The 26,271-nt window shown below is 40.2% G+C and overlaps 1 protein-coding gene across 3 annotated transcripts in view; it reads left to right on the top strand.

The window, feature by feature from the left end:
- APOOL (apolipoprotein O like) overlaps positions 1-23,630 on the top strand; it is a 47,778-nt gene extending 24,148 nt beyond the window's left edge. For 2 of the 3 annotated variants that reach the window (XM_048863503.2, XM_048863504.2), the window contains exons 4-9: positions 8,929-8,983; positions 12,758-12,856; positions 15,252-15,343; positions 16,807-16,923; positions 19,798-19,993; positions 23,216-23,630. In XM_048863503.2, the coding sequence (XP_048719460.2) occupies positions 8,929-8,983; positions 12,758-12,856; positions 15,252-15,343; positions 16,807-16,923; positions 19,798-19,993; positions 23,216-23,313 (657 nt within the window). In that variant the 3' untranslated portion in view covers positions 23,314-23,630. Of the gene's footprint in view, positions 1-8,928; positions 8,984-12,757; positions 12,857-15,251; positions 15,344-16,806; positions 16,924-19,797; positions 19,994-21,152; positions 23,161-23,215 lie in introns of those variants that run through there. The other variant, XM_048863505.2, reaches the window with a different exon arrangement.
- Positions 23,631-26,271: the final 2,641 nt, after the last annotated feature.

The following is a 26,271-nucleotide window of genomic DNA, read 5'->3' as shown; positions in this document are numbered from 1 at the left end:
CATCAGAAGCACTCGTTTGCTGGTATAAGCTGCATCTCCATTAGGAGGTTTGCCAGCATAAAAATGTAATAAAAATAATCACATCCCTAAGCAACATTACTATACTGGCAATAGTTCCTAGTGTACACCAGGTCTAACTCTCAGTGAATCCATGTAATCCTCCATAATTTGTAGTTTTCCCATAGATATAGCTTCAGGATGTTTTGCTGAGCACTTTGTGGAAACCACAGCACTCCTTGCTTTCAAGTTGTGTACAATGCATGCCAAAAGGTAAAAAGCTGCTAAAGCTTTAAATTGGTTCCCTCGTGCCATTTGATATGGGAGTGTGTACTGTGACGGGGTCCCTGGGTTGAAACCTGTATTGTGGGACTACTGAGCCCTGTGTCCCACCAACCTGGGTTGCTTCTCACACTGTGATGCTGATGTCAAGCTACAAGCCTCTGATTTGCACTGCACTTATACAGACATCATAGGCAGGGACACACCCAACTCTGTTACATGAATGATCTCCCAGTCACTCATGAACCATCAATAGAGAGGCTCCAGCCAATTTCTTCCTGTTCCCCAGTCTTGCACCCCAGAATTGTTCTGTCTTGCACTGGTCAGAAGCATGACCAGTGTAGGTTCATTACTTAGTTTGCCACTTCTTCATAGGAAAGTGGACATGCACCAGCCTTTGTAATTTTGAGCTGAAATTTCCCAAGCACTTTAGACAAACTCACTGGTAAGATAAAACTTTAAAATAAGTTTATTAACTGCGGAAAGGTAGATTTTTGAATGATTATAAGTAGTAGGCATAAAGGTCAGAGATCATTAACTTAAGAAAATAAAAAGTAAACATGCATTCTAAATCCTAAACTTTCAGTCTAAGGGAGGTCTGAATCAAACAGCTTTTCTCACTCTGACAGATGGTACAAGTAGGTTACAGTTCCTCAGTACACAGACTGGGACTCCCTTCCAGCCTAAGACCGAACTTTCCCAGTTCAAAGTCTTTGTCTTCCAGAAGTTGAGTTGGAGGGGGGAGGCCAAGTGATGTCACCGTGTCTCTTTTGTACTTCTAGCTTGCTGAAAAGATTCTTGCTCTGATGTGGGGGTCAGGCAATCCCCATTGGTCAAGCAGACTCTATTATGTACATGCCGCCTCCAAGAAGCCTCTGGGATAGCAGATGGTGTACTGATGAGCCGTTAACAACTGTCTGGCTATTGATAACTATTCCTTTGTAATTTAAAGGCTGGTTTTGGGTGTTCCCAACCTCATAACGTATTTCAATAACACACACAGAAATACTTCATAACTTCACATACAATGATAGTATGTACAATTCAACAGTTTATTATTATTCAACATCTCAAGACTTACAAAATGATACCATACAAGGCATACTTTGTTCAAAACATAGGATAATACTATTACAGCGGTGAATATGGGGGTTCCAGGGTGCTACTTTGAGGTTCAGAGTGTCACAGTGTCCCTTAACCAAATTAACGGTGGATGTTAACTTTGGCAATATGATATGATCTCGTGATCTTCTAGTGTAAATATACATTAAATGCCAATAAATATATTGCTTATTTTATAAAATATGTTCCATTTTCTCATCACCACAGGGCTGTTGTCATGAGGATTTTTAATTAATATTTATAAAGTAGTGCAAGATTATTTTATTTAAGGTATGTAAATTTTGTTTGCATTTATAGCACAACATGAACTACCTCTGATATGCTTTAAGTATGATTCTATTTTAAGACAAAGAAAGATTCCATAATAAGTAAATCAGCCAAAACAATCTTTGATACTAAATAATCAGGTTAAAGGAAGGGAAGTAAATAACCTGAAGAAACTGTGCAAAGTAGAGTTTTCTTACATTTCGTAAGCGTTGTTACTTTTAAGCCCCAGTTGTGTAAACACGTATACCTATGAGTACTACTGAGTATGGTTATTCATGTACGTAGGGATAATTCATAGATTCCAAGGCCAGATTGGACCATTCTAATCATCTAGTCTGACCTCCTGTATAATACATGCCTAGAATCAAAAATCGTTCCTAGGGCAGAGATGGGCAAACTACAGCCCATGGGTCCATCCTGCCTGGCCCCTGAGCTCCCGGACTGGGAGGCTAGCTCCTGGCCCCTCCCCTGCTGTCCCCACTCCCCTGCAGCCTCCACTTGCTGCGCTGCCAGTGCTCTGGCCCACCGCTCTTGCCGGGCGACATGGCTGGCTCTGGCCGGGCAGCAGGGCTGCGAGCTCCTGCCACTCTGAACGGCATGGTAAGGGGACGGGGAGCGGTGGCATTGGATGGGGGCCAGACATGGGGTGGGGAACGGGGGGGTTGGATAGGCGTGGGAGTCCTGGGGAGGCGGTCAGGGGATGGGGAACAGGGGGGTTGGATATGTGTGGGAGTCCTGGGGGGGAGGGCTGTCAGGAGCCGGGGGTTTGGATAGGGGTCGAGACAGTCGGGAGGGGGAGTTGGATAGGCATGGGAGTCCTGGGGGGCCTGTCAGGGGGTGGGGGTGTGGATAGGATTTGGGGCAGTCAGGGGACAGGGAGCAGGGGTGGTTGGATAGGGGGTGGGGTCCCAGGGGCGTGGTCAGGGGCAGAGGATCCCAGGAGTGGGTGGTCAGGGGACAAGGAGCAGAGGGGGTTGGATGGGTTGGGGGTTCTGAGGGGGGCAGTCAGGGGTGGGAAGGTGGAGGAGGAGGATAGGGGATGGGGGCCAGGCTGTTTGGGGAGGCACAGCTTTCCCTCCCCGGCGCTCAATACAGTTTTGCAATCGCAATGTGGCCCTCGGGCCAAAAAGTTTGCCCACCCTTGTGCTAGGGCATATCTTTCAGAAAAAAATCCAATCTTGATTTAAAATTTTGTCAGTGATGGATAATCTGGCAAAGCCCTTGGTAAATTGTTCCAGTGGTTAATTACCCTCACTGTTAAAAATGTACGTTTTATTTCCAGTATGAATTTGTTGATCTTCAGCTTCCAGCCACTGGAACATGTTATACCTTGCTCAGCTAGATTGAAGAGTCCATTATTTAATATTTGTTCTCCATGTAGATATCTATAAACTGTAATCCAGTCACCTGTTAACCTTCTCTTTGTTAAGCTAAATATAATGAGCTCTTTGAGATGGTCTGTCAGGGTTCCTCCACACACACACTCTGAACTCTTGGGGTACAGATTTGGGGACCCCCATGAAAGACCCCCTAAACTTATATTCTACCATCTTAGGTTAAAACTTCCCCAAGGCAGAAATTCCTTTCCTTGTCCTTGGACAGTATTGCTGCCACCACCAAGTGGTTCACACAACAATTCAGGGAAGGGTCACTTGGAATCCCTATCCACGCAAGTCCCTTCACCCCTTTTCCTGGGGAGGCTTGAGAATAATATACCAACCAGTTGCCTTAGCAGTGTGAGCACAGACCAGACCCTTTGTCTTCAGGACACTGAAATCAATCAGGTTCTTAAAAGAAGAACTTCATTTATAAAGAAAAAAGTAAAAGAATCACACCTGAAAAATCAGGATGGAAGGTAACTTTACAGGGTAATAAAAAGATTTAAAACACAGAGGATTCCCCTCTGGGCTCAGCTTCACAGTTCCGGAAACAGGAATGAAACTACCTCTGTAACATAGGAAAATTCACAAGCCAAACAAAAGATAACCTAATGCATTTCCTTGCCCTACTCACAGTTTCTGTGGTTTTACATGGATTATTCCAGGTATATTTTTTCAGGAGATGTTGTACCTGCTTCTCCCTCTGCCCAGAGAGGGAACAACACACAGAACAAAAACAAATCCTTCCTCCTCAGGTTTGAAAGTGTCTTCTTTTCTCATTGGTCCTTCTGGTCAGGTGCCAGCTAGGTTCTTTGAACTGCTTAACCCTTTACAGGTAAGGCAATCCAGTAAAGCTGCCAAGGATACATAAAGGTTGCTATCCTTCCCCCTATATCCATGACACTGTAACTGTAAAGCTGGTTTTCTAATCCTTTAATCGTTCTCATGGCTCTTCTCTCAACACTCTCCTATTTATCAACATCCTTCTGGAATTGTGGGTGCCAGACCTGGACTTAGTATTCCAGCAGCAATTGCCAGAGCCAAATAAAGAGGTAAAATAACCTCTCTACTCCTACCTGAGATTCCCCTGTGTATGTATCCCAGGATTGCATTAGCTTTTTTGGCCACAGATTAGCACTGGGAGCTCATGTTGAGCTGATTTTTCACCACAACTCCCAGATGTCGTTCAGAGTCATTGCTTCCCAGGATAGAGTCCCCCATCAAGTAAGTTTGACCTACATTCTTTGTTTAGATGTATACATTATATTTCACCATATTAAAACACAAATTGTTTGGTTGCACCCAGTTTACCAAGCGATCCACATTGCTCTGAGTCAGTGAGCTCTTCTCTTCATTATTTACCACTCTCACAATTTTTCTAATCAGATTTTTTAGTGATGATTTTGTTTTCTTCCAGGTCCTTGTTAAAAATGTTTAATAATATAGGGCCAAAAGCCAATCCCCTGCAGGATCCACACTGGAAACAATCCTACTTGATGATGATTCCTCATTTACAGTTACATTTTGAGACCTATTAGTTAGCCTGTTTTTAATCCATTTAATGTGTGCCATGTTAATTTTACATCATTCTAGTTTGTGAATCAAGATGGTGCATGGTACAAGTCAAACCTGTTAAAGAAGTGTATTATGACAACACTATTAACTTTATCAACCAAGCTTGTAATCTCATTTAAAAAAAGATATTAAGTAAGTTTGGCAGGTTCTAGTTTTTTTAAACCCATAATGATTTACATTAATCACATTACTCTCCTTTAATTCTTCATTAATCGTGTCCCGTATCAGCCGCTCCGTTATCTTGCCAAAGATCAATGTTAAGCTGACTGTCCGGTAATTACCTGGATCATCCCATTTACTCTTTTTAAAAATGGGTACAACACTGGCTTTCTTCCAGTCTTCTGGAACAACTGTGGTGCTGCAAGACTTATTGAAAATTAGCGTTAATGGTCCAGTGAGCTGCTCAACTATCACTTTTAAAACTCTTGGATGTAAGTTATTTGGACCTGCTGATTTTAAAAAGTCTAACTTTAGTAGGTTCTGTTTAACGTTCTCCAGATATGCTGGTGGAATGGAAAGTATGTTATAACTATATGATGAAACTGTGTCATCTGTGTTTCCCCAAATGCAGAACAAATTTGTACTGAACACTTCTGCGTTTTCTGATTATTATTGATAATTCTACCATTCCCATCTAGTAATGGACTAATGTCATTGTCAGATTCTTTTTGTTCCTAATATATTTTAAAAACTCCTTATTGTCCCTAAGTCTACTGGTAATAAATTTCTTCTTGTGTCCCTTGACTTCCCTTATCAATTTTCTGCAATTCCTAACTTCTGATTTATATTCATTACTATCAACTCCCCCTTTCTTCCATTTGATATATATTATTTTTTTATTTAGATCCTTGGGGCAAAATTTTCAAAAGCATCTACATGACAAGTCCCATGTTCAAAAAACCTCTAAATCATGTAGGCACTTTGGAAAATGTAACCATAATCGTTGTCTTGAGTACTTACTCAAGGTCAAATCCCCATTCCATTTAAATCAATGGGAGATTTCACTGAAACAAGGATTTGGTCCTAAAACATTCACAATTAAAATATCAAACTTTTTCTATATATTAGATTAAAAGGTTTCTAAAGTGGTTTTTAATATTTCAGCACTTGAATAGCAGTGACCCCCTGTGGTATAAATTCAAAAATGGATTGCAACAAAATTTCTCATAAAAGAAATAGAATTATACCTTACAATCTGAAGTTAATCGATGTTCTGAAGCATGTGCAGTATACTAATTCTTGCTATGCTTAGTAAGCATCACTATGATGATTCAAACTATAGGCTGTCGGACTATATTTTCCTTTATTACTTCAAGAAAAATCTTAAATATGACTTTTGACCAAGCTGAAATTTTGCTGTGGACTAGTACATTTGAATTGTTCTCTTGTTGGATGTCAACAGAATTAACTGGTAAATTACTTTCTGAGGCTAGGTTGCACATCTGACTAGGCTATATCACTGAACACAAATAACTCAATACGAATCACTATTGTACATCATATAATCTTTAAGTTTATAGAGGAGTTAAACATTAGGTATAACTGCACATAGAAAAGTTGGAATTTTTCCCTACCAGCATAATTTTACTATATGGGGAAAAATCAATTTTGAATACTATTATATTGAATAATATTACATATTTCAAATTCAATGAAGAATAACTTTTTACAGTTGGTGCTCTATTTTTTGCTCCCTAGATTTTTTTTTTAATTACTGTACAATTTTTTTTTTTTTAAAGAATACCTTGGTTGTGGTGAAATTTGGAAAAACTTTCAGTATTTACAAGAGCTATTGTGTGTGTATGTGTGTGGGTATTTTAAAAGGTACTATCTTTCGTGGTTTCAGGGAAAGTGCCTGTGTATCCCCATCTGTGGTCCATTTCATGAGTGCCCAGTCAAGTCTCCTGTTACCTATCTCTGGGCAGGGACCTTTGTCCCATTCCTTTCTGACTGTGAAGTTTTAAGCTGCACAGCTCCCTGCCTTACACTGCAATATCCCTAGCAAGGCAGTCAGCCTAAAGGCCAGCACTTGTGTGTTGTTTTCTCTCTCAGGGCTGTGAACGGGGTATTGCCAGCTGTCACAAGCTACCACACCACTCTTTCTAAGCAAGCCCATTTATTCTTAAGGAGAAAGCATAAAAAACCCAATAAATATGTTTAGTGTGTGATTAAATCTACCAGTAGTCGCCCATCAGCATTTTGGGGACTGCATCAGCCAAAGTCTTTCTAATCTTACTACAAGGATTAGGGCCCCTACAGGACAGTAGGTCCTATCTGTGGGACTCTGGAAAACCCAGTTGTAACCAGTATGTGGAAGCCTCCCAATGGGTGGTACCTCTCTGGAGGTGTTTATAAACTGTGTGATTCACCTTTAACCCCCCCTCCCTCCCACACACACACACTGTTCTTAGTTAAGAAAATAAGAACGGCCATACTGGGTCAGAGCAAAGGTCCATCTAGCCCAGTATCCTGTCTTCCAATAGTGGCCAATGCCAGGTGCTCTAGAGGGAATGAACAGAACAGGTAATCACGAAGTGTTGAATCCCCTGTCGTCCATTCCCAGCTTCTGGCAAACAGAGGGTAGGGACACCATTCCTGCCCATCCTGGCTAATAGCTGTTGACGGACCTATCCTCCAGGAACTTGTATAGTTCTTTTTTGAACCCAGTTATAGTCTTGGCCTTCAGAACATCTCCTGGCAAAGAGTTCCACAGGTTGATTTCCTTTTCTTTGTTTTAGACCTGCTGCCTATTAATTTCATTTGGTGGCCCCTAGTTCTTGTGTTTATGAGAAGGAGTAAATAACACTTCTTTACTTACTTTCTCCACACCAGTCATGATTTTATAGACCTCTATCATATCACACCTTAGTTATCTCTTTTCCAAGCTCAAAAGTCCCAGTCTTATTAATCTCTCCTCATATGGCAGCCGTTCCATACCCCTAATCATTTATGTTACCCTTTTCTGAACTTTTCCAAGTCCAATATATCTTCTTTGAGATGTGGTGACCACATCTGCACGCAGTATTCAAGATGTGGGCATACCATGGATTTATATAGAAGCAAGATGATATTTTCTGTTTTATTATCTATCCCTTTCCTAATAATTCCTAACATTCTGTTCACTTTTTTGACTGCCGCTGCACATTGAGTGGATGTTTTCAGAGAACTATCCACAATGACTCCACGATCTCTTTCTTGAATGGTAACAGCTACTTTAGACCCCATCATTTTATATTATAGGTGGGATTATGTTTTCCAATGTGCATTAATTTGCATTTATCAACATTGAATTTCATGTGCCATTTTATGGTGACAAGTATCAGAGGGTAGCTGTTTTAGTCTGTATCCACAAAAACAACAAGGAGTCCGGTGGCACCTTAAAGACTAACAGATTTATTTGAGCATAAGCTTTCATGGGCATCTGAAGAAGTGGATTTTTACCCATGAAAGCTTATGCTCAAATAAATCTGTTAGTCTTTAAGATGCCACTGGACTCCTTGTTGTTTATGTGCCATTTTGTTGCCCAGTTACCCAGTTTTGAGAGATCCTATTGTAGCTCTTCGCAGTCTGCCTGGGACTTAACTATCTTGAGTAGTTTTGTATCATCTGCAAATTTTGCCACCTCACTGTTTACCCCTTTTTCCAGATCATTTATGAATATGTTAAATAGGACTGGGGCCAGTACAGACCCCTGGGGGACACCACTATTTACCTTTCTCAATTCTGAAAACTGACCATTTATTCCTACCCTTTGTTTCCTAACTTTTAACCAGTTACCAGTCCATGAGAAAACCTTCCCTCTTATCCTATGACTGCTTACTTTGCTTAAGAGGCTTTGGTGAGGACCTTGTCAAAGGCTTTCTGAAAATCTAAATACACTATATCCACTGGATCCCCCTTGTTCACATGCTTGGACATGCTCTGGTCCTGACAGAGCTGTAGCAACCCTTTCCCCCTGGAGCTGAATTCAGTCCCTGGCCCACAGTGATATATATAAACCATTCATATGCTTAATACAATGTGGTCCTCAAAGATATTCCACATGGTTGCAATATCTGTCACACCATCCATATATAATTTAAACATACATTTCTACTTTGCTCCCAGTACAGACAATGTATCTCTGTGTTTTTTTGTTCTAAAAGCTTTTTGAGTGATCTGTTTCTTTTATGTGTTATGTAATTACTCAATTCTCTTTGGCCAGAGTGGAAAAGTATGTAGTCCAGTGTGTTAGTGTTGTATCAATGGCATTGAAGACTTTGACTCAAAAACAGAGTTCACTTTATCTAAATTTTCTTTTGTGTAGGATGCCTATGTCTTTGTTAAAAATGGGATAATGGATTCCATACAGTTTGGAAAAGGTAGGTGAGTCATATAGTCAAAATTTAAAACTAGTCTCTTCTTGCTCATTGTTTGGCTATGAAAGTTACAAAGCTGGTTTATACTGGAGAACAGCAAATTCTATCAAAAATATTGATATTGTACTAGAGCAAACACAAGAATCAATAAAACAGAAGGGGCACACATGCCTTCCCTAGAAGCTGGCTTCATGCTATTTACCATAGTCTCTTGTTTGAAAATGAAAAGGAAGTTCCGAATGTCATTTTGTAATTATGACTCAACCAACTTAGCTTGTCTGTAATTCCTTTGATTTTAATATTAGATGACATTTTGAGGCCAAATGCTACCCAATCCCTCAGTAGGTTCAGAAGCTTCTAAATATCATAGAACTTTCATGATTCTACTGCAGGGTTGGATAAAAGGGGAATGGAGCAAGAAGCTGATGATACAGTGTGTCTCTACGTCCCGAGTGTCTGTATATCCCCAGTGTGCTACATGCTGAAGAACTTTTCTTCTTAGTGCTTTCTCTTAGCAGCACAGAGCATGGTTTGGGGAGTGGCATCACATGTGTAAACCTCCACATAGGTGGTGTATAAGTAGTCCAATTCTTATTACAATCCATAGCTGTGATAGCAGCAGTAGGGTTGCCAACTTCCTAATTGCACAAAACTGAACACCCTTGCCCACTACTTCCCTGAGGTCCCGTCCCCCACTCACTACATTCCCCCTCCCTCAGAGGCTCGCTCTCCCCCACCCTCACTCACTTTCACTGGGCTGGGACAGAGGGTTGGGGTGTGGGAGGGAGTGAAGACTCTAACTGAGGGTGCGGGCTCTCGAGTAGGCCCAGGAATGAGGGGTTCAGGGTGCGGGAGGGGGGTCCAGGGTGGGGTAGGGAGTTGGAGTGTGGGATGGGGTGAGCACTCCGGCTGGGGGTGCAGGCTATGGAGTGGGGCTGGAGATGAGCGGTCTGTGGTGCGGAGGGGGGTGGCGGGCCTCCAAGCTGGGGCGTGGGGCCAAGGGATTTGCAATAGGAGAGGGGGCTGCGGGTTGAAGCAGGGGGTTGGGGTGTAAGAGGGGGTACGGACGGTGGGTGTGGGCTCTGGACTGGGGCCGGGGATGAGGGGTTTGGGGTGCAGGAGAGGGCTCCAGGGTTGGGGCTCAGGGTTGGGGTGCGGGCTTACCTTGGGTGGCTCCCAGTCAGTGGTTCAGTGGGGCTAAGGCAGGCTCCCTGTCTGTCCTGGCTCTACGTTGTGCCCCAGAAGCAGCCAGCAGGTCTGGCTCCTTGGCGGGCAGGCCAGGAGGCTCCCCGCACTGCTCTCGCCCGCAGACACTGCCCCACCAGCTCCTATTGGCCACAATTCCCAGCCAGTGGGATTGCAGAGCTGGTGCTCGGGGCAAGGGCAGCGCGTGGAGCCCCGTGGCCGCCCTGCCTAGGAGCTGGACCTGCTGGCCACTTCCGGGGTGCAGTGCGGTGCCAGGACAGGTACAGACTAGCCTGCCTTAGCCCTGCAGCACTGCCGACTGGACTTTTTAATGGCCCAGTCGGTGGTGCTGACTAGAGCTACCAGGGTCCCTTTTCGACCACGTGTTCCAGTCAAAAACCGGACACCTGGCAACCGTAAGCAGCAGGGAGGAGGCTACACAGTTGCTGTACACCAAACTGCTGTATAAGTGAGAAGAATTCCTTTCCCTTGCTTCCTTATTTTAGTTCTCATTTACACTTCACAGTTTGGTCCTAATTCTGGCATTGAAGATTAAAAAATACTCTTTGTATTAAAGATGCATTTCTGAAATTACCCGTGGAAAATAAGTTTCATTAAAAAGAAACAAAAGATGGTCCAGTGGTTAGGGCACTATTAGCATACGCGCCAACTTGTGCTGGCGCCGGTGGGTGCTTGACCTTCCCCCGCCCCCGTTCCAACCCCTTCCCCAGCGTCCACGCCCCAACTCCGCTTACTCCCTGCCCATATTCCAACCCCTTCCCCAAATCCCCGCCCAGGCCCTGAATCATAGAATCATAGAATATCAGGGTTGGAAGGGACCCCAGAAGGTCATCTAGTCCAACCCCCTGCTCGAAGCAGGACCAATTCCCAGTTAAATCATCCCAGCCAGGGCTTTGTCAAGCCTGACCTTAAAAACCTCTAAGGAAGGAGATTCTACCACCTCCCTAGGTAACGCATTCCAGTGTTTCACCACCCTCTTAGTGAAAAAGTTTTTCCTAATATCCAATCTAAACCTCCCCCACTGCAACTTGAGACCATTACTCCTCGTTCTGTCATCTGCTACCATTGAGAACAGTCTAGAGCCATCCTCTTTGGAACCCCCTTTCAGGTAGTTGAAAGCAGCTATCAAATCCCCCCTCATTCTTCTCTTCTGCAGGCTAAACAGTCCCAGGTCCCTCAGCCTCTCCTCATAAGTCATGTGTTCCAGACCCCTAATCATTTTTGTTGTCCTTCGCTGGACTCTCTCCAATTTATCCACATCCTTCTTGTAGTGTGGGGCCCAAAACTGGACACAGTACTCCAGATGAGGCCTCACCAATGTCGAATAGAGGGGAACGATCACGTCCCTCGATCTGCTCGCTATGCCCCTATTTATACATCCCAAAATGCCATTGGCCTTCTTGGCAACAAGGGCACACTGCTGACTCATATCCAGCTTCTCGTCCACTGTCACCCCTAGGTCCTTTTCCGCAGAACTGCTGCCTAGCCATTCGGTCCCTAGTCTGTAGCTGTGCATTGGGTTCTTCCGTCCTAAGTGCAGGACCCTGCACTTATCCTTATTGAACCTCATCAGATTTCTTTTGGCCCAATCCTCCAATTTGTCTAGGTCCTTCTGTATCCTATCCCTCCCCTCCAGCGTATCTACCACTCCTCCCTGTCTCTTTCCCGCCTCCTCCCCTGAGCGTGCCACATTGCCACTCCTTCCCCCTCCCTCCCAGAGCTTGTTATGTTGTGGAACAGCTGTTTGCGGCGGCAAGCGCTCGGAGGAGAAGCAGGGACGTGGCACGCTCAGGGTAGGAGGCAGAGGCTGAGGTGAGCTGGGGCGGGGAGCTTGGCTGCCAGTGGGTTCAGAGCACCCACCAAATTTTCCCCGTGGGTGCTCTGGCCCCAGAGCACCCACGGAGTCGGCACCTATGGGCACTAGCTTAGGATTTGGATGAGCACAGTTCAGTTCCCTGCTCCACTGGAGACCTCCTGTGTGACCTTGGGCAAGTCTCTCTGGGCTTCAGTTCTGTAAAAATGGGGATAATGAAACTTCCCTATGTCAAAGGGGCATTGCAAGAATCCATACGTTAAAGACTGTGAAGGACTTTGAGATCTACTGATGAAAAGCGCTATGTACAAGTAGTAGTATTATTTAAAAAATCAAGAAACACCAGCATAGTGGCATCTCCTTTCTCCAATTTTTAAATATATTTTTAACATGCATTGAAAACTAAAAACTTTGTCACTTGCATTAGAAACAAGTGCTAACATTTTAGTAAACACAAAAAGGTATCTAAAGAGCATGACTGTGAACTTTGTAAAATGTATATTTTATGAATGACACATCGGTATCCTGATACTGCAGTGCTGACTCCCATGTGTGCACCTGCAAAATAAGTCAGTGGAGCTTGACACGGATGCACGTATCCGCAGTAGCAGATCCAGTTGTGAGATGGAGCTACCTCAGCATTCAGATTTTCATAGACATGACTTTACTGCTCTCTCTTAAAATGGGGGGGGGGAGAGAACAAATTGACTAATCTTCAATTGTTATATCATAGCTGTTTTGATTCATTTTTTTTAAAGATACGTACGTTTATCTGAAGAATCCACCTCCAGAATTTCTTCCAAAAGTTGCTGTAATTACAATTTCAGGTTTAACTGGTTTAGTTCTGGCAAGAAAAGGTATGTTTTTTTGTTTTTTGTTTTTTCAAACACTGTCAGATTGGTAATTGTATGACACGTCTTTAATTTAACAATACTTTATTTTGTGCTTTCTGAAATTTTCACTTAAGTTTTGGTAAAAAACCTTTTGAACACTTGTGAACAGTTACGTAGTTTTAAAAACAAACAAGCCAAGGTTTCAGATCATTATATTATGTAGAGGGGATACCAACAGACCTTTTTTTTTCATTTCTTTTTTCAGCTTTGTTTAATTTATTCATTTAAAATAACAATTTTATATTTAATTCTATCATTTAAGAATTATTTTATTGGAAATATAGGATCCTATGGTGCCATCAGAAATGCCTTAATTTTCTTTGGTAATTTATTATTTGATAATTAATTTAAATCAGCACACAATGTAAATGATGATATTCACAGTTTCTACAGTCAGGGGAAAGGTATGCAAATCTAGAGCCACATGAAAAAGATTCAATACTCTCTGCATCACATAGTACCTCTCCCATTCCTTAAAAGGATCAGTATAAGTTGTAGGTGTCTTCCTGGAGGAAGGAGCACTTCAAACTTCTCAGTGAACCTCCTGGCCAATAGAGAAGTATTTCTAGTGAACACTGAAGAGTCTCTCTCAGTGCTCCTGAACCGGAGTGATGGTAGTTGTGATATGGAATGTTGAAATGGAGCTGTATAAGACAGTGAGGAATTGGGTGCTCTGACACAGGAACAGAGATGTGCTTGAGAAAAGTGATGTATTCAACAATCATTGGATTTAATTTTCATAAAATTATGAAATATATATTCAAAATCACCAGACTTAATTTTTGTAAAATTATGAAATAATATTGTAGGCTTTGTATTTCATTATAGTACTGTAGAATTTACAAATCTTTCCTTCTGAAATTTTCATAAGAATAATGTCAGGGAAAATAATGATTTAAATTGTAGAAATTTACAGCAATGTGATTTTTAGGTAAAGCCACCAACAAATTAAAAGAGAATACTGGGCATAACTGGAACATCACATTTGCAAATGATCTTTATTTCCTTGGATTTTTAAATAGCCCCAAATCTAAATCAGTCCCCACAGTTTGGATTATACAATGGTAGTATAATAAAAAAGAGGGATTTAAATGCATTAAGCACCACAAAATGAATTGGGGAAAGGACAGCCTAGACCTAAGGGCGGGATTTCAGAGGGGAATCAGATATGTAGAGGTTAAAAGCAAAAACCGGTGAACCAAAATGCTTGGCAATGGAAGATGACCTTGGGAAAAAAAGGCATTTTTAAAACATAATAGAATGACAGGTAATGGGTAATAAAAATGAGCCACTGTGAGTGTTTGAAGGGTCAAAAGAAAAAGTGCTAGAACAAACTGATAAATCAGACCGTGTTCCATGTGAAACAGCTGGCAGGATCGAGTCCTTAAAGGACAACAAATCACTGGGGTGGATAGTGTAGATCCAAGGGTGAACTGAAATTGTTAAATATGCAGCCTCATTAATGTAATGTACTATGCACTGAAGGGTAGCAAGTACTTACTTTTAAAACACGTGTTGGGGTGTGTTACTGACAAATTATTTTTACTTCAGTACCAGGTAAAATACTTGAAACAGTACTTACATAGAGTTATATGACATCTACAAGTAGGTGAATATGATACAGACAAAACAGTACAGTTCATTCAAGAAAATGTTGTCCTTCTGTTGTCTGCTAGATTTTAAGTGTGTCAACAAAATAGTGGGTAAAAGAGAACTAACAGATATAATTTATTTGGGCTTTCAAAAACTCTTTGTCAAAGAAACTTAAAGTAAACTTAAGTAGTCCTGGTATGAAAGAACTGTCATGGATTAGAAATTGGCTAAGAGACTGTAAACAAAGAGTAGGAATTAGTGATCAGTGTTAACAATAGATTGCCTCAAAGATATGGAATAGGACAAATGTGTAATACATTCATTAGTGACCTGGAAAAGGTGGGGGGAACAGTGATGGTGGTAAAAATTAACAGATAACACAAAATTATGTAGGATCGTGAGGAGCATAGAAGGGTATGAGTATTCACAGAAACCTGAGAGAGCCTGGCAGTTGGGTAGCATGATAGCAGAGGAAACTCTTTAATAAATGCAAGATAATACACATTGGAATTTGAACTAGTTATATAGAAGATTTTAATAATATTTCATAATTGAAGATATATCCTCATTTTTTTTAATTCAGTAAATTTTACTGAAACATCACTTGACCCATTGGAATACAGACACAACTCTACGCCAATCAGACCTGCAATAGATTTTGATCTAGGTAGTTGCCAAGAGTCGGAGGTTAAAATTATATAGCTATCCAGTACTATGTTCCATTTGTATCTAGTACCTGTTTAAATTATTTGTGTGGTTTACACAGGTTCTAGAGTTAAGAAAACTGCTTACCCGCTGGGGCTTGCCACTTTAGCAGTATCCGTTTGTTACCCAGCTCAGTCAGTAGTACTTGCTAAGGTAAGTTTTGTTTTGTTCTTTCATAGGGTGAAAATATCAACATTTTAATATTTAAACTAAGTGAGACTGAAATATTCAACACATCTGCAGTATTTAATTTCCAGGGTTATGGAGTTGGCATCAGTTTATACGCTATGTGTGTGTGATGCATCACAGTTGTTAATTACATGTCCATCAGAAACGAATAATATGGCTGAATTTACTTGACCTATACAATATTACTTTCCATATTTAATTCTTAGTTGGAGAAAGGAGAGTTTCATTTTTAGATACAATACAATAACATTTTTAATTAACAGAAAATTGCATTTTTTTAACATCTACTCATTTCAGTGCATTAAAATAATACTGTACAAGAAACTGCCCAATGGATACACAGGTGACATTTCTGAAGCTCTTTCTTTTAATGTACATCCAGTACTGGATCCATGTGAAACAGGGAATCCCCCTCACTCTTTTCTTGTGACTGTGATCTTAAAGTTAGCTTGTTTGCTAGCTACTTAAAATACTGATTTTTATAGGCTTAACTACGCTGCCCCGCAGTTCAGCTACAAGGGTGTGAATAGCAGTGTGCACCAAAGTGCTGCGCTGTGATTCCCCTGCATGGATGCTGTAGGCGTGAACTAAAATGTTCCTAGTTTGCATAAATGTCCCCTTTAGACAAGACTATGTTAAAGCGAACGAGGAACCTTTTAGTTTGTGCACTCAGTGACCACATGGGGGAGTTTCAGCACAGCACTTTGGTGCACACTGCTGTTTACACTCTTTTATAGTCCGAACTGCAGGATAGTGTATACATAGCCATAGTACCAAAACTTTGTGCATAGCTCTCTGTGAATGAGGAAATAGAATCCTCCCTGGCTGCAGCTTATCTACAGAGCCACTCCACAGATGTTGCTGCAACCTCACAGAGTTTGAATAATTACGGGCTGAATAAGAATTTATAAATTCAGACCTTTGTGAAGCAAAACAGCAATGTTCGCTACTTTCAGTCAGGTCCTTTTATTTCTTGGTTGTATCTTTCCTCACCATGGGATTTGTTTTAACGGGGCATAAATTTAGCTATGATTGTCTTTGCATGAATGAAAAAAATCTAGCTAAATGAGTCACGTTTTTGTTTCAAGTTTGTAGCATATGATATGTCTGACTTTTCTTGCTTTTCCAGCTTCTAGTGCATTCATTTATTCAAACCACTATTCCCTTGTTAAGTTTTAAATCCATTTTGTGTAAATGGATACACTGCAGCAGATTTACAATTTAAACATGATTTATAATATAAGATTGGGAGTGGGGGGAGATCTGAGATGCATCAAATTTGTGAAATGCAGATTTTCTGTCTTCCAGTATTGGAGCTAATATACAGTTTATTAAAGGAGAATATTTGCTTTACTTGAAATGTTCTGTGAACCCTACCATTTTTAAAGCTTCTTGTTAAAATAATACATTTTAACTAATTAAATTAGATAACAGGGAAAAAAGTATATGTTACAAGCCATCAAACCTATGAAGCAATAGGATCACTATGGACAAAAAACTCCTCTATGAAAGAAGTGCTACTCACACAGAAAGAAGATACCAAGGTAGGTTTTTCCAAGGAATGATCACTTAAGTCATTCAGTTCAATACCTTGGATTGATTTTTGAAATGCAAATTTAAGCAAAAAGATACAGGTGTGTTTGTTGATATTATTTAATATCACAATGAAGTGTGTTAGGAGGCACAAAGGTCCTCATATTTTATTGCCATTGTTATTTATTTGTATTATTGTAGAACCTAGGAGTCCCAGTCCTGGACCAGGACTCCATTATGCTCGGTGCTGTACAAACACAGAACAAAAAGACAGTCCCTGCCCCAAGAGCTTACAGTCAGAGTGATTTTTTTAAAAAAAATGTTGTTTGACTGTAGTGTTTGTGACAAATCTCAGATTTATAGACCTTGAGATCTGTTTACTCATACAACATATTCAGCATGCACAACAGGTGAGCTTCCCTCTACTGCCTTTTTAATACACCTCATTGATCTGGAGATGCAACCATAAGAAAATAGTTAATTTTCCTTATTTAGGCCATGGACCTGCAAACACTTAGACATGCTTATCTTTTTTTATCTATAAGTGGCCTCATTGATTTCAGTAGAACTACTCATGGTAACATAGTTAAGAACATGTGTAAATGTTTGCAGGATAAGTCCTTGGCACCTAGAGTGACCAGATGTCCCAATTTTATAGGGACCGTCCCTCTATTTGGGGCTTTGTCTTATATAGGCACCTATTACCCCCCACCTCCACCCTGTCCCGATTTTTCACACTTGCTGTCTGGTCACCCTATTGGCACCTCTGTTGATATTGTTAACATGATTGCCAGTTTATGAAAAATGTGATGCTTTTTAGCATGTGGATGGCGATCAAGTGGCAGCTGGCGAGAACACACCTATTTTATTGTGATTACAAAGTATAAATAAGACATTTCATTTTAGTGAATAAAAAGATACAGATTTTTCCATTGGTTCTGAAGATTCCAGGTATTCGTGAATTTGACTTACTCTAGTTTGGAAACATGAGTGTTCTGAATGCCAGTTTACAATTTAAAAAATCTTATGAGAATATTTCTGTATACCTTAATAATAATAATAATAAATAAAGAATTAGATGTGAGCAAAAATTGGAATTTCTATCCTGAGGGAAATGTTGATATTTCAACATTTAAAAAAAAAAAAAGAAAAAATCCTGAATTAGGATGAAAAGTTGAAAGCAATATTTTTCACAAATGAAAAGTTCAAAACAAATTTTTGATTCAGAAATGGTGAAATATTTCATTTCAGCATTTTTGATAGAAACAAAACATTTTGAATCAGTTCAACATGAAACTGCATTTCCCTATGAGAACACAGACACAGGAAACTTATAGTTTTGGACATCTCGTGCTCCATTTTCTGCAGTGCACCCAGCTCACTGTCCAGACTATATTTCTGCTGGTGCACCACATGGCTCAGTCAAAGGAGGAGACCACACTGCATCATGGGAGGTGTAGTCTGGTTAACAAGTATCAGAGGGGTAGCCGTGTTAGTCTGTGTATCCACAAAAACAACGAGAAGTCTGGTGGCACCTTAAAGACTAACAGATTTATTTGGGCATAAGCTTTCGTGGGTAAAAAACCACTTCAGATGGTTAGAGAGTCAAGCCAGTAGGAGAAAGTGAGGGCACAAGATGCCCAAACTACAACTTCCATGAGGCATCGAATTACTATATGGAAATACAGTTGAATGTTTAATCGATTAGAAATTAAACATTTCGGTTTACTCCAGCAAACAAATATTTTGATATATCTATTAAAACACTGATATATTTTTGACATTTTTGTTAATCCTCAGTTTTATTGCCATTGAGAATCAAGAGCAGAATTCTGACTGAAGAGTATTTTATTTCAGTTGAATAATGAGAAACTGTTAGGGAAATAAGAACTGGGTGGTAAGAAGAATTATAAACTGTCAGAGTTTGCTAAATAAGGTCAGTTGTTTCCTAGGCTATGTCTACACTACCGTGGTAAGTCGACCTATGCTACGCAACTCCAGCTACGTCAATAACGTAGCTGGAGTCAACATACCTTAAGTTGAGTTACCGTGAGGTCTGCACTGTGGGCGGGGTCGATGGGAGAAAATCTCCTGTCAACTTACCTTACTCTTCTCATCTGGGGTAGAGTACAGGGGTCAACTGGAGAGCGATCTGCAGTCGATTTGGCGGGTCTTTACTAGCCCCGCTAAATCGACCACCAGTGGATCAATCTCAGAGTGTCGATCCCTCCCATAGTGTAGACCTGCCCCAAACTAAACAGTTGCTCATCACTAATCAAGAATAATCTGCAGGAGGTTTGTTAGTTATCTTGGTCAAAGTGGTTAGTGATAATTCAAACTCCAAGTCTCTTAATAACTTTGATAAGGCTGACAATTATCCTGTAAATCCACCTATTGCTTTAACCTTGTTCTGTGCTTCAGTTTTCCCTTCTGTAAAAGGAGATAATGACCTGTACCCTTCTTTGTAAAGTCTTTTGAATATCTTGGATAAAAAGAGGTATATCAAAACTTAGTAGTATTATTCATTAACCATTAAACAAGCTTCTATACGTCCAAATTGAAGTTCCTTGTATCTTGATAGTATAAGGAAATGCATCTTCTGTCCCCTTACTGTAGTGCCTATTTTATGCAAACAATCTCAACATCATCAGGAAATATTGTCAGTTATCTGAATCTAACATGAAGTGAATTGAGGCATATAGTACACTAATTTCTTCTGGCATATTTCTGTGTATTCACTATGAAACTTTGTACACACTGAATGAATATCTGGAAATCATTTATTAAAATGTGACAGCTCTTTTGTAGTTTCCTTTATCAACAATATAATAAACATACACATAAATACTGTTCTATTTTGTTTGGTTGGTTCATTTGCAATTTAGCCTGGTTCACACCTGCAACAAGTTCCAGAACCAGCTGTAAGAGACGATAAAAGTGCAGAGATTCATAAAACAACCCCTGAATCTGAGGTGAAGTCAAAACCACTTGCTGTAACAGATTCTCCTGTAATGAAGATTCAGAGTTCGAAAGATCTGGTGCCTTTGCCAGCAGAAATAAAAGTGCCAAATGTCATCTCAGGTACGAAACTCAAATTAGCATCAACTGCAGTGAATTGTGAATTATTTAATGTTATTTTTCATTATTCTTTTTTTAAAAAGCAACTCTAGCAGGCCTGTCAAATTTAGCTTTAGAAATCTAGCTGTCAAATTTAGCTTCCTAGAGTGGTAAACTTCATACAATTTAGTATGCTATATCAAGAGCCCAAAGAGGTGATAGGGGATCCCATACCGTAGACCACACCTCAATAAAAAATATGTATTGTGGACCACTTATCTTCCCATTCCCAATCACATGGATCCTTCTTGCTGTCAGTTGCACATCTTCTCTATGGAAACTGCAGCATTTGCTTTTGTTAAAGGATCATATTCCTTGAAGGTAACGTCTGTTTCCTCACATATAGCATCAGCTTACTTGTGAAGGCAACTAGTGTGGCTTCTCCTTGTTTCCAGTTGCTTTTACAGGCATCCTGGCTCTCCTGTAGTGTGAAATCTAGGTATCTGTAAGAGCAGCTGGAAACAAAGAGGAGATCCAGCACCAGGTGATCAGCCATCTGTCTAGGGGCCACAGGTTTGAGAGGTACTAGCCCAGGGCATTGACAAAGCACACACAATTTGTATGTGAAGCACTGTATTTTATTTTCACTAGTTCTTTACTGTGTTGCTTTTCATGCATCTTAAGTGATCAATAAGGGATCCATTGGATGGCATGCTGATAATGAAAAATCTTTGAATGTGCTCTTAATTAACAACTTAATCTATATAGTGACATTTAAGTGAAATTTTCATGTCCTTCTGTCAGTAACAATCGTTTCCCTAGTAATCACGAAAAGTGGTATTGGCCTTATCTAGTAAAACAGAGCTTCCCCTATCACTGATAACATTAATTTTAATTTGAAAATATTATATTAAGTTCTTCCAATATCCTCCAATCACCTTTTATGCATGCCCATCTGTCTTTATATAACCAAACATAACATGTTAGGGGCTTACTATTAAAGTGTATTTTTGTTGTTTGTTTTTATCCCCATTACATTCGCAGGGATACCCATGGTTTTGAGGCACGTTGCTATCAGCTGTCCTCAGTGTGAGGAAGCCTGGTCTGTGACTCCTGTGGTTCAGCCTCTCACACCACAAGCACTGCCTTCCAGGCCTCTGCATGACCCACTCTTTCTTTACAGGTTAACAGTAGGCACACTCCAACCTCTGAGTCCTCCGAGCATCTACCTGGCGTGCCCATCCCCTGACCCAGTGGACACTTACAGAATTCCCAGATCCTCTGCTACCGAAAGGAACAGTACACTCAGCTTAACAGTTATACCCTATCACAGCTCCGCTTAACACACAGCACTTAGATATGTTTATAGTAAAAACAAGACGTTTATTTAACAAAGAGCAAAGATTCAAGTGATAGCAAGTAGCATTATTGGAGAGAAATGGTTACATATAAAACAAAATCCTAACACGCATTCTAGAACCTAGATTTAATTAACAAAACACACCCTTGTCAAATCAAGTTTAGGTCACCCTAAAGTCTTTTCAGCCAGACTTGGTTGTGATCCTTTTTTCATGAAGCAAATACACTGTCAGCCTAGGTGAAGCATAATAGGGTGTACCTCTGCACCCCTAGACATGTCCAGTGATCCATTGTCTTCACTTGTAAACAGGGTATCCCCTGCTGCTTATTTTTTCCTGTCTAGCATCTCCCCTGGAGACTTTTCTTCCCTTGATCAGACTGCAAATAGGCTTTCATTGTGAAGTATACAATACTCAATCCTATAAAGCCGGACAGGTAGATAAGCATCTCTGCCTGAAAGAAACTTATTTATCGCCTTCTGGTGACCAGCTCCAACTCGCATACCTAAGAGCATAACTTTGCTTGTGTATATATGCTTATATATACATAAGTCTTTACATGTTATCTGTACGTACATTCCATAGTGATTACAGTGGTCAATGTGACATAAGCTTTCAGTAGAGATTTTACATGACTCCCTTTGATGAACTGTTATGTAGAGATTTGGAACCATGGGATCTATGTACTCCTGTGCACCCCTGTGCCCTCTATTAGTTGGCACCAGGAGGTCCCTGGGTGACATCCCCTGCTATACAACCTTTAACATATGAATCCTTTTTTTAATCCCGTTGCTCCCTTATTTTTTCTTTTTTAGTTTGTGGAATTATTGGGTCTCTTTATACATAACTTTCTCAGTCCCTTCAGCCCCCACTTCTCCTTTCATATTAAACATAAATACTTATAGAAGGTAAAATAAAGTTTTTCCTATTTGTCACCATATTTCCAGGTGGAAGCCGTTCCGTGTCCCCAGTGGAGCCAACAGATTTCTATCTTTTTGGCTCAGAGGGGCTGGATGGGGTTCCCTCCCCTTAAACTCTACACATTGTTTGGGAGAGTCACTTCATACAAGGCATTCCCTTTGCCTCACCTCCCTGTACTGTGTGTGTTGCCTCCACATTTTAATAAACATATGAAATCACCAATAAATAATCCCAGTGGGGTCCCAATAAAGTCAAATGGTGTGAATTTATTTGCACTAATTTAGGCCCAGATAATCCATCTGTGATCTAGCTCATAGTATGGTGCAGTGAGTTCAGCTTGCCCCCTGGACCAGCTGTGAGGGAGATAGTGACTCAGTCACTATCTGCTTCTCTGTCTCCCCACTGCTCTGGAAAGGTACTAAACTGTGATCCTGTCACTGCATACTCTGCACAGTGTGCTGATCTAACTGTGCTGCTGGGGGGAGAGTCAAGGTTCTGCCTGCTTCCCAGTTTCTCATTTATTACTTCCCACCTGCAGGAGGGAGGGATGTAGCAGCTCTGCAGAGCCTACTGACCCAGGAAGCAACAGTATGGTGTAAGGGAGAGCCTTACGCACTACCCCCTTCTCCCTTGTGCCAGTGCTCAGGGCATGCCATGATCAGGCTTTTAATAGATTACTTTTTAATTGTGAAAACAATTTAGTGATGAGTTTGTGAGAGGTTGTAGATCTTTCAAATGTTTTTCTTACTTCATGCGACTTTTCACTGCGCGGCAACAACTTCCCTGCACTATTCCCACCAATGTAATTTACAGTTAATTTATAACCGTAGAGTACTTTATTATAATGCTTGAATTTTCACACTATCAGTATGTATAACTTCTGTCATTCTGAATAAGCATTAGCTTTTTTAAAAAAAAGCTTTTATGCCTTTATTATCATTTTATTTCATTTTAATATCTTTAACAGATGTAGCGAAGACAACAAAATTTAAGCTTGACCCCAGACTTATGGACCATGGTCAGTCCAACCCAGAGGATGTGGATATGTACAGTACTAGAAGCTAAGGCACCAATTTACAAATATTGGGAAGTACTAACAATAGCAAAGAAAAATGGATTATGCAATGTATGATTGTACCAAATGTGGTATAATTTAATCAGGTATTTTCTTAAATCCCAATATGTACAGTCAATCTACTTTGTCCTTGTTGTTTATTGTATATTGTTTCTTACTACCTATAAGCAATTAAATATTTTAATTTCTTTGAATAATAATTAGCTGTTTGACACTGAGAATTGTATTTCTCTCAATATGTGCTTGCAGTGGGGTGTATCAAGATTGTCAGTGTCAAGTTGTTAATAAACATAAATCACCTTTATAAGGGACTGTTTGAAAGTGTAAATGTATTTCTGTCCTTCAGGTCCTTAGTTGTTCAAAGACAGTAAAAGAGAAATCTGGTCATCTTTTGATTGTTGTCCCCCTTCTCACTCACTCCCAGCTCTGGAATGTTATGGGCAAATGATAGTATTTGGCATCTATGTTGGCTCAAATATCTTCTTAGTCTGAGCGCTCATAAGATAAAAGAAACCAGCTGTGATAATTGTACTCTCTCAATTTCAGTTGCTTTAAGATTTATGTAAGCTAACTCTTTTTGTAAAAATCACTGCTGTTAACCTCTTCCACCAAGGTAACTAGAATAGAAAATAAATTTTGCTCTGTAAGTGTGTAGCTTTCCTAATTTAAAAGTAACATTTAAAGTGAAAAGGAAAAATTGGAGCTAGTCTTCAAAGCATCCCTTGTAGACCACACATTAGTTTTCAGTCAACCTTTAATAACATAGTTTATTTAGTTTCTTTTCAGCTCCATCAGCTCTAACCCATGTTACTGGTACTGTTTGTGCTCATGTGGAATTTATTAGCAAATTATGGCAGGAAAGTTGGGCATTTTAGTGACACAGAGGTTAAAGGAGGCAGTTATACTATTGGATGAAAGTGCTCTCATAGCTTAACTTAAAAAAAAGAATAAAAAGTTGTGGAGGTTAGTAGGGATAAAACCAAGGTCCAGAGTCTGTCTTGAAGCATGTATACCCAGAGCCCATTGCCTTCAATGGGATTTCTGTGAACATAAGAATGAGCAAATATTTAGAGTGAATTTTTCATTCTGATAAAATTTTGACATGACATAAAGTGATTTGAGACAAACTGGAAATCCTTTTTAAGGACTGTTTGTTTGACTTTTGAAGAATAGCATGTTCTGGCACAATACCGCTATTGCTATCATTTTTGGAGCAGAACATATACACAATTCTTTGCCTCTTGAACTAGTTATTAGTAGTTATGGCAACGTCACGGCAACTATATCAACATATAGTTTTAAAAAAATGTGAAAAGTAATTTGTGCCTGTGGATAGCAGCCTCTTTTTAAACAAACAACATGGCTGTTTCAGTAAAGAAGACAAAAATACCTAAAATACTGAGTTCCTGTTAAGTGACTAAGGTCTCAATCCTGCAAGCTGTTTTGTGTGCATAACTTACAAACCATGAGTATTCCCACTGAATCCAACATGAAAGTGTAGTGATTTCAATATCTGGCTAGGCAAGGATCAGATGAATTTATTGGGACTACTCAAAGTCATAAAGTTATTCATGTGTCTTTGCATTCTCAGGCCCTAAGAGTCTACATCAGTGGGATGATACAAGATATATATTATTCTTGTTCTTCTGAAATTGAATCTCACCTAACTGAGGGAAATAATAGATTAGAAGAGTGCAAGAAATGCAGTTCAATTTTCTATGTGAAACTTAGAGTTAAATTTTTAAAGAGATAGTGATTTAGCTGCAAGATATCCATTAGTGTCACTGGGAGTCATATGCTTATGTTCCCAGGTACCATGTAACACTCACAAAAAAGACACTTTGAAAGTTTACCCTGAATCAAATCAATGGCTTATGAGGAAAGAATCTGCATTTGGATCCTACACAATTCACCATCATTCATTCGCTTCTTAATCCTTTTGGTTATGAAAAAGTGGGAAGCTAACACAAAGGATTACAGATTGCCTTTTCTCTACAAATCTTATTTTAAAATAAACTAAGTTGTCTTTCCTACTAAATTCAATGCATTATCCAATTGTAAAAGAATTATTTAAGTGTTTTGTAGAATTAGGTAAAAGGGGAAAAAGCAGAAAGAGATCAATGTCTTCCTGTTGTCATAGCCACGGAGTGGCTGAGATGGCTCCTCAAAGCTAGGGATTTCCGACTGGTTTTGTGTTGCCTCATCTATTCCTGAAAGAAGAGTGGTATGTCTGCTTATAGCTGTGTGGTCTATCTTTTTCCTAGTATTGCATATCCAATGGAAACTTGACCAGGAAATCCAATATCCCTTCCAATCAGGAATTATTTCAGAATGGGTTTGACAAAAGGTTCTCTACTTGCTGCCCTAGGGTCCAGGCCTCCTCCTGTAGTGTCCTCAGAAGTTCCATCAAAGGGTTCCCAGTGGGGTCCCACCCTGTGTTAGCCGGTTTCCTGAAAGCAGTCTCTTACTTTAAAGTCTGCAGTTCCCCTCCATAAATCATCTACTCTGACCTGTTGGAACATATCTTTACCATTCTGAATGGTCTTCCTGACAAGGAAAGTGGCCTTTATGGTTGTCATGCTCTCAGCCCAAAGAGTCAGGAAACTTGCAGCCGTAGCTTGCAATCCCTCAGATGTAATCTTCTGCAGGGGGAAACATTCTCTGGATGTACCCCAGTTTTCTCTTCAAGGTGGCCTCTCAGCCTTCATCCTTAGCAATGAGATCTTGCTTCCCAACTTCTGCCATGACTCCAAGACTTGGTGTGGTGGCAGTACCTGGATCTCCCTAGAGTTTGAGATATGCATTACCTTATCTAAAATATTCCCCAAGTCCAGGTCTCCATTCATGCTGTTCGGAGGGGCTCATAAAGAGGAGAAGGTATGTAAATATATATTTTTCTGTAGGATCCAAACTTGCATGCAGCACTTCAGCTCCCTTCCATGCCTCAC

This window comes from Caretta caretta, chromosome 9, assembly GCF_965140235.1.
Source record: "Caretta caretta isolate rCarCar2 chromosome 9, rCarCar1.hap1, whole genome shotgun sequence".
NCBI classification, from domain to species: domain Eukaryota; kingdom Metazoa; phylum Chordata; order Testudines; family Cheloniidae; genus Caretta; species Caretta caretta.
The sequence above is the reverse complement of the archived record's forward strand: the minus strand, read 5'-3'. Positions and strand labels throughout refer to the sequence as shown.